Consider the following 7,832-nt stretch of genomic DNA (forward strand, 5'->3'; position numbering starts at 1 on the left):
TTATGGCTTTCGAAATTGTTGAGAAAATCTTACATTTGTCAAATATTGCTTCAAATTTGTTGTGAGTTATAGAATGGGAATCTGTTTGACATTGTAGTGAATTCAAGAATTAGGAAATTGTGTTTACAAATTCTTCTCATTTTATTCTGGAAGAACAATTTTTTTAGAATTATGGTACATTGTATTTATAGTACAGTGGAAAAAAGAGTCAGTCAGTTGCAAGTGAATATTTTAATTTTTGTTGAAATGCAGCAGATTTTCTGCAAAAGTTAAAAAAATTGACAATGTGTTTAAGGAGTGTCCTTGAGTACAGCAGAAGAGAAAATTTGTCAACAGCAGATTGAAATTTATGCTTTTGTGGAAGTGACAGATTTTGTGCAAAAGTTTACAAAGTTGACAATTTTGTGAGGAAGTGTCCTTGAGTACAGCAGAAGAGAAAGTTTGTCAACAGCAGATTGAAATTTCAGCTTTTGTGGAAGTGACAGATTTTGTGCAAAAGTTTACAAAGTTGACAATGTTGTGAGGAAGTGTTCTTGAGTAAAGCAGAAGAGAAAGTTCATCAACAGCAGATTGAACTTTCAGTTTTTGTGGAAGTGGAGCAGACTTTGTACAAAGGTTGAGATATGTTAGAGTAGACAATGTAGTAACAACTGTGTGGAACGTTGTTAAAGGTTGGGTGTAAAGCGTGTTTATTGGTTTTACAGTTCAGTGGCATCCTACAATAGAAAGTGTTAAGGTATTCAGTTCGTCTTCCGCAAGTGTTGAGTCTTGTTCATTTATTCTTGAAACCTGGCAAGAAGGTCAGACCATCATCAACAACAAACATTACTGATGGTAAAACACGGCTGTACAATACTAGTTGTCTTGAAGTTTACATAAGAATGATTGGAAATTGACTTTGATATAGATGGATTTTATTGCTGTTTGTCAACTTTGCTTGTACAATGCTTTGCCAAGGTTTAGAAACATTTCAACTGAGCGTGAGGAAATTTGTTGAAATTTGGCAAAGAATTCTGTACCTTGTACCATAATTTATATTGTAACCAGTGTGCCCTCTAATGATAGCCTTATTTTGTTGTTGTGAGTCAAAATGAGAAAAACTAACATTTCTTGTGAGTCACCACATAGTAAGAGATAGGGGAACACCAAATTTTGGTGTGTAACTACAAATTGTGTGTGTCAGTGGCGCATCAAATTTGTTTAGAGGGCACACTGATTGGGGACATCAGTAACTGAGGGGAAAATCTGGTAAAATTAGCTTACCTAGATTTCCATTTCTTGTACCAAAATTTAGATGGTAACCTTGGTAAAATACCATGGGTAGATTTTACCTATATACCACCTTTTAACAAAAACATAGGTACATATACTATGTTTTGAATTATAGAACTCAAATTTGTCATGACCTGAATTGAGTTCATGTACATGTAGTCACTGTGAGGAGTAAGAAATGTCAAGATTTGAAAATCTGCAATGAATGCATTTTATATGTATATCATATGAAATGGGTTTACAGTAATGTATATTAGTAACCCAAGATTTTTCGTTTTTGTCTGCCTGATACTTTCCACCATATTTGTGACCATTCTTTGATATTAGCATCAAATTTGTAAAAATAATGCAAATGAAAACGCAAGGAAACTGCACATGTTTATATTCAAAATCTCACAAATAAAATATTTTCAGGTTCCTTTATAAATTAAAGATGCTTGGCATTGACTTCTTTCCCTTTCTGTTTTCTTTTTGTTACCTAGGAGACCAGAATGGCAGTGAGGCTTCTGGAGAAGTGAAGGAAAATATCAGTGAAAATCAGGAACAGTTGGGCATCATGGAGTCCAGTGATCAAGAAAGCAAAGAGCCAGAACGCAATCTCAAACGTCCGCTGGAGGATGAACAGAATTCTATGAATCTCCGGCAGAGACCACGGAAACGGAAGAAGGTTCCTGGTCCTATTTTACCTAAGAATGCATTGATGCAGTTAAATGAAATTAGACCAGGGTTGCAGTTTAAGTTTGTGTCACAGAGTGGTCCAGTACATGCCCCAACATTTGTGATGTCCGTTGAAGTGAATGGGCAGGGCTTTGAGGGACAGGGTACTACAAAGAAGAAAGCCAAGTTACAGGCAGCGGAGAAGGCGCTTAGATCATTTGTTCAGTTCCCAAATGCATCTGAAGCACACAGAGCCATGGGGAGACAGATTGTCAATTCTGACTTCACTTCCGATGCCATGGATCTGTCAGATGTGTGTTTGTTTAACACATTTGAAAATGCAGAAATGCAAGCTAAGGAGGGAGAAGTATGTGTACAGGAACAGCCAACAGAAGAGAAAATGCAAGCACAGAACGGAACATCGCCAGAAGTTCCGGTCGGTCCTTTCACACCAAGTCCTACAGCCCGTGCCCCGCTGTCACCTCCCACCGGTAAAAATCCTATCATGTTGTTAAATGAACTGAGGCCTGGACTTAAATATGAGTTTGTTTCTGAAACTGGTGAAAGTCATGCTAAGAATTTTGTCATGTCAGTTACCATTGATGCACAGACGTTCACCGGCTCTGCAAGAAATAAGAAAATGGCCAAAGCTCGTGCTGCACAGGCGGCACTTGCAAAGATTTATAATTTGGTGCCTGCTCCACCACCGGGGCTTCAATCCATACCAAGTGATAATAGTTCATCACTTCACACACCACAAGTGCTGGCTGATCAAGTCCATAAACTAGTACTGACTAAGTTCGGTGAACTTACAGACAATTTTACGTCTCCCTATGCCAGGAGAAAAGTTTTGGCGGGTGTTGTTATGACGCGAGGAATTGAAATTGGTGATGCCAAAGTTATATGCGTTTCTACGGGCACTAAATGCATCAACGGAGAATACATGTCTGATCAGGGACTGGCACTCAACGACTGTCATGCAGAAATCGTTACTCGTCGATCACTAGTTCGCTATTTGTACACGCAGTTAGAGTTGTACCTCACAAATGAAGGGGAGAAATCAATATTCATGCCACGTGAAGACGGCCACGGATACAAGTTACGTGACGATGTTCAGTTCCACCTTTATATCAGTACATCACCATGCGGCGATGCCAGGATATTCTCACCGCATGAAACAGGAGCCGAGGGAGAAGCCACCGACCGCCATCCAAACCGCAAGGCCCGTGGACAGCTTCGCACGAAGATTGAGTCTGGAGAGGGTACAATTCCCGTGAAGCCAGATTCTGCTATCCAGACTTGGGATGGAATACTACAAGGAGAGCGTCTTTTAACTATGTCGTGTAGTGACAAGATCGCTAGGTGGAATGTCCTCGGTATACAGGGTGCGTTATTGAGTCATTTTATCGAGCCTGTTTATATTTCAAGCATAATTCTTGGATCATTATACCACGCTGATCATCTCTCACGAGCTGTCTACAACAGAGTCAGTGATATTGAAGAGCTGCCAGAATTGTTTCGTCTCAACAAACCTCTTCTGAGTGGTATTAGTAACACTGAAAGCAGACAACCAGGGAAAGCTCCAAACTTCAGTATCAATTGGACTGTACTTGACGAAGGCATGGAAATCATCAATGCTATGACCGGTAAAGACGACTACGGGCGTCCTTCCAGAATCTCAAAACATGACTTATATCGTCACTTCAAGCAGTTATGCGGGCGTATATCGTCATTGTCGGAAGAAGACCCAAAACCACAGTTCTACGGAGATGCTAAAGTCAAATCACTGATGTACCAGGAAACCAAACAACAAATGTACAAAACATTCCAGAAGGCAGGTCTTGGAACATGGGTGGAGAAACCTATTGAGCAAGATCAGTTTGATGTATAAGCCAAATTCCCCCACCTGTCTGAGATTCCCTAACTGGATATCCTAGTTATACTAAAGTTACAAACATCCCCGACCATACCATCATGTTTTTTTTTAACATTTCACTATACTTTACATCTATGTTAACTCAAATTCAATCTCACATTTCCAACACTTATAATATTTGGAAAACGATTCCAGGACGATGAGCATTTTGGGGTACAGAATAGATGTGGTTGACCTTTGACCCATAGAATTTGCATAAAGTTGAAATTTTCGTAGTTCATTTTTGTACAGCGAAAATGATTTAATCAGGTAGTAAGTAGTACATAATAATTGGACAGTTTATAGTATTCTTTTTGTGAAAAAAAGCAGTTCATGGAAAGTTCAAATTCCAAGAATGCCCCTTGTCATGTGTCACCTTTAAACTAAACCGCAACTGAACAAGAAAGGAGTTGTAAAATCATGAAGTGTTTGTACCAATAGTGTTTATGACAATACAATCAGGGAAATTCATTTCGACCACTATAAGAAGTCTGCCTTGTCACTGCACCGGACTGGTAAAAAATTGAAGTTTTTATGACAGCGTTCACCTGATGAGTCACTCTATATTCAGATTCCGTGCTATCTCAAATATCACGTTCACTTGTGAATAATATCTATGGGTGGTTCTCATTTACTAAAATGCTGTATTTTTTCAAATCTTCTGGACGTAAGCTTTATGTATAACACTTTCCACACCTCAGATAATTCCTTTTTTCCCATAGTTCAGTTTTAAACTTGGAAATTTGATTCACTTTTCATAAGTTTCATTTTTTGACAACAAAACATGAAAGCATCGTTATGAATGAAATTTGATTCTGTTTGGGTATGTTTCAGGTTTTGACTACAAAAAATAAAAGCATCTGTTCAAAATGTTGTGGTCGAAAATGATGAAGTCAATACAAATTTTGTTCGCCTTATCGATTTCATTACGGTCAGTAAATCAAAGACGCCATTATTTGAAATACTACCTGAATTAAGATTTTACCAACAATCTATTGGGGTTTATTGACTACCAAATTCATAACTTGTGATATTTTTGAAATTTCTTCAAATTTTAGATAATTTTTAGATGTTTAAGATATGACTCTGTACGGCTCTATTCTCACGCAATTTCTGGCAAGACAGTACTTGCAATGGATAAATTTTTTTGTCAAGATTAAAAAGAAAATTGCAAAGAACTATTCTGTAAATTTTGACTTATGTAAGCTATTTGTAAGATGGAAAAACAAACGGGCATATCTTTATAGACGTCAGAAATTATTTTTGGACAAATTTGTTGATTTTAGATTAAGCACTTGAGTTTTTTTTTGATGAAGTGAGAGACATATTTGCCACCGTTTCCAAAGATAGTAGAATATAGAAAACTTTTGACACGTCAACATCCCAAACTTGCCAAGGTGGGGACATATCAAAACATGATTTGTTTTTTATGATTTTTGTTGAGATTTGAAAAAAAAAATGTATGTCAGATGGTTTCATATTGAAAGAAGAAAGAATATTGGAGCAAAGCTCAGTGAAAATGGACTTGAAGGAAGGTCATAAGTGTTTTTTATAAATTTGAAAAACTACAAAAAATATTAGTGGATAGAAAATATTTTTATGGAAAGAAAGAAAAATTGAAGTACATGGCATAAAGAATATAGATCTGTCATTTATGTGGTTTTTATTTTGAGAGGCCTGTTGGAAAAAAACGTAGTTACTCTTTTGTTTTATTTTGAGTTGTCTAGTACGGTATGATGCGATGTAAAAACAAAATGGCGTCTTGCATATATTATTTATGTTACCCCTAGGTGTAAATGTTATGAATAGCTTGAACTCTGTACAAGAAGGATTCATTTTGAGATTTTATCCTAATTGCTTTAAACTATGGAGAAAACTTATTGTACTTGGCTAAATTTTGTTTTAAATGTTTATAACTTTCTCTAATGTGTGTAGTTTTGACAGCAATACCATCATATTAGGAAATGAATGAATACATGCAAATGATGTCATTAATATGCAAAAAAATTCACATGAGTGAATACATGCAAATGATGTCATTAATATGCAAACAATTTTACTTCAGTGAGTTTTTTTCTTGAGAAATATCCACTGCAATACCAGACCCAGTCAAAACTAATACTGATATAGGTAAACCAAATCTTTGAACAAAGTGGTGTATTATTAGAAACATGTTTTCAACCAATGCCAACCTGTCATGTGCAGGTGGAAAATTGTTTGAAAACAGACTACGGTACTTGATGTGTTTTTGACATATCTAAAAAAATGCAAGACACTAAGAAGTCTGACTCTGGCATTCCATGTCGATAATTCATTATGTGAAGCACGCTGTCAAAATACAGATATAAATGGATTTTAATCATATGATTAGTTGTAAAAAAAATTCATGATTAACAGAATTCATACAGGATGTTTGTGGTTTCTAGACCCTTCATTTATACTAATATGCTGGTTTTACTGTCTGGGCTGCAGTATTGGGTCAAAGTTCAAGTTTTGTCGGCCATCTTGTTTTCTTATTGTGTTTGTCATGGCTTTGATTCCTCAGATTATGCTTTGTTTAAATCAGCTTGATAGATAGCAACAAGTTACTAGACAAATTTTATTTTTATGTGATATTTGGATGTATGAAGCATGTGTTTTGTGTATCTTGTGTCCAACATTGTGGTGCCATTTTTTTTAGTGTGTGAATACAAGTGTTGTAGTAGCAGTCCGAAGAGCACATTTTTTCTGATGTTAGGGTTTTTGTGAAGAAATCCCTGTACAAGTAACTTTATAAAAAATAAGATTTGTTTGTCTGTACACATTTCTTTTTTTCTTTGTTTGTGTGTTGTAATTTTTTGTGATTTTCTCTCAAAGACAGAAGACTTTTGTCTGTAGCCTTAGTAACAATAGACGGCGCCATCTTGACGAAGCAGTGCTGCATTTAATATGTACAAGTGTAATGCAGCCATAGCGAAACACTTTGTCTTTGAGAGGAAAACATTTTCAATGTTCAGTAGACTTGTTTTTTCACTTTCTTAGCGTAGTCTGCATTTTATGATATGAATTCAATTTACATCAACTCACTGTTCTGATATCTATGATTCTCATTTCTTTATCTTTACCAAACTGTTTCTAAAATTACAATTTTTGTGTCAACTTGCATAGAAATGAGTATGGACAGCTGCATGCTGGGAATTGTTAGTGTGTTGGATAGTACAACTCTCCAATAATTTCACATTTATCAGCATTATGTAGGAGAAACAACCAGATTCACTGAATTTTTTCTCTATTTATTGGGGAGAAATGTAACAAAATCTGGCAGCTAGACATTTTGCACCAGCCAAGAGGGCCACGTTTTTTACAAGAAAAGGAGCAATGACTTAGCATTTATACAAGATGATGTACTATAAATAGTGACAAGATGATGTACTATAAATAGTGGTGAGATTTTTTGGTGCCTGCAATATCTTTGAAATTTGGACATGATTATTTTTCAAGTAGTCTCTTCAATGTCAGAAATGTAGAGATGATTATTTTCCGTAGCTCGTCATTTTAGATAGTTAAAATAAACAACCATTCCGTATTGAATAGACAATTTATGTTATAGTTTCCTGACCGCTTTGTTATTGAGGAGTACTGGTATCTTAGCATGAATATGTAAATTTTGCTCAGTTAAAAAAAAAGTAATTACGAACTCTGTATTTTCACTTGAGGAAAGTAATAACATACCAATTTGTGGCTGTAGATGTTACACAGCTATGTAGTGTAGTTTGCCTGTTCTTTAACTCTCTTGTGTATTAAAATTTGGTGACAATTTTTAAACTTGTGCATGGTTTTGTCTTTTTTTTGATGATAGAAAGTTCATTTTAGTGGTATGTGAAGGAATGCTGTCTGCTTTTCAGTATCGTGTAGTTTTGTAACCATGGCAATTTGAGATGACATTTTAAGAACCAAATGCAACCATGGCAGTGACAGAGAAACATTGACTGAGTGTAACTTAATACAA

General features: G+C 35.9%; 1 protein-coding gene across 3 annotated transcripts in view; it reads left to right on the forward strand.

The window, feature by feature from the left end:
• The window catches only part of LOC144447314 (double-stranded RNA-specific editase 1-like), a 121,229-nt gene extending 113,601 nt beyond the window's left edge, over positions 1-7,628 (forward strand). For all 3 annotated transcript variants that reach the window (XM_078137268.1, XM_078137270.1, XM_078137269.1), the window contains exon 2: positions 1,755-7,628. In XM_078137268.1, the coding sequence (XP_077993394.1) occupies positions 1,755-3,820 (2,066 nt within the window). In that variant the 3' untranslated portion in view covers positions 3,821-7,628. The remainder of the gene's footprint in view (positions 1-1,754) is intronic.
• The last annotated feature ends 204 nt before the right edge of the window (positions 7,629-7,832 follow it).

This window comes from Glandiceps talaboti, chromosome 16 (genome assembly GCF_964340395.1).
Source record: "Glandiceps talaboti chromosome 16, keGlaTala1.1, whole genome shotgun sequence".
NCBI lineage: Eukaryota > Metazoa > Hemichordata > Enteropneusta > Spengelidae > Glandiceps > Glandiceps talaboti.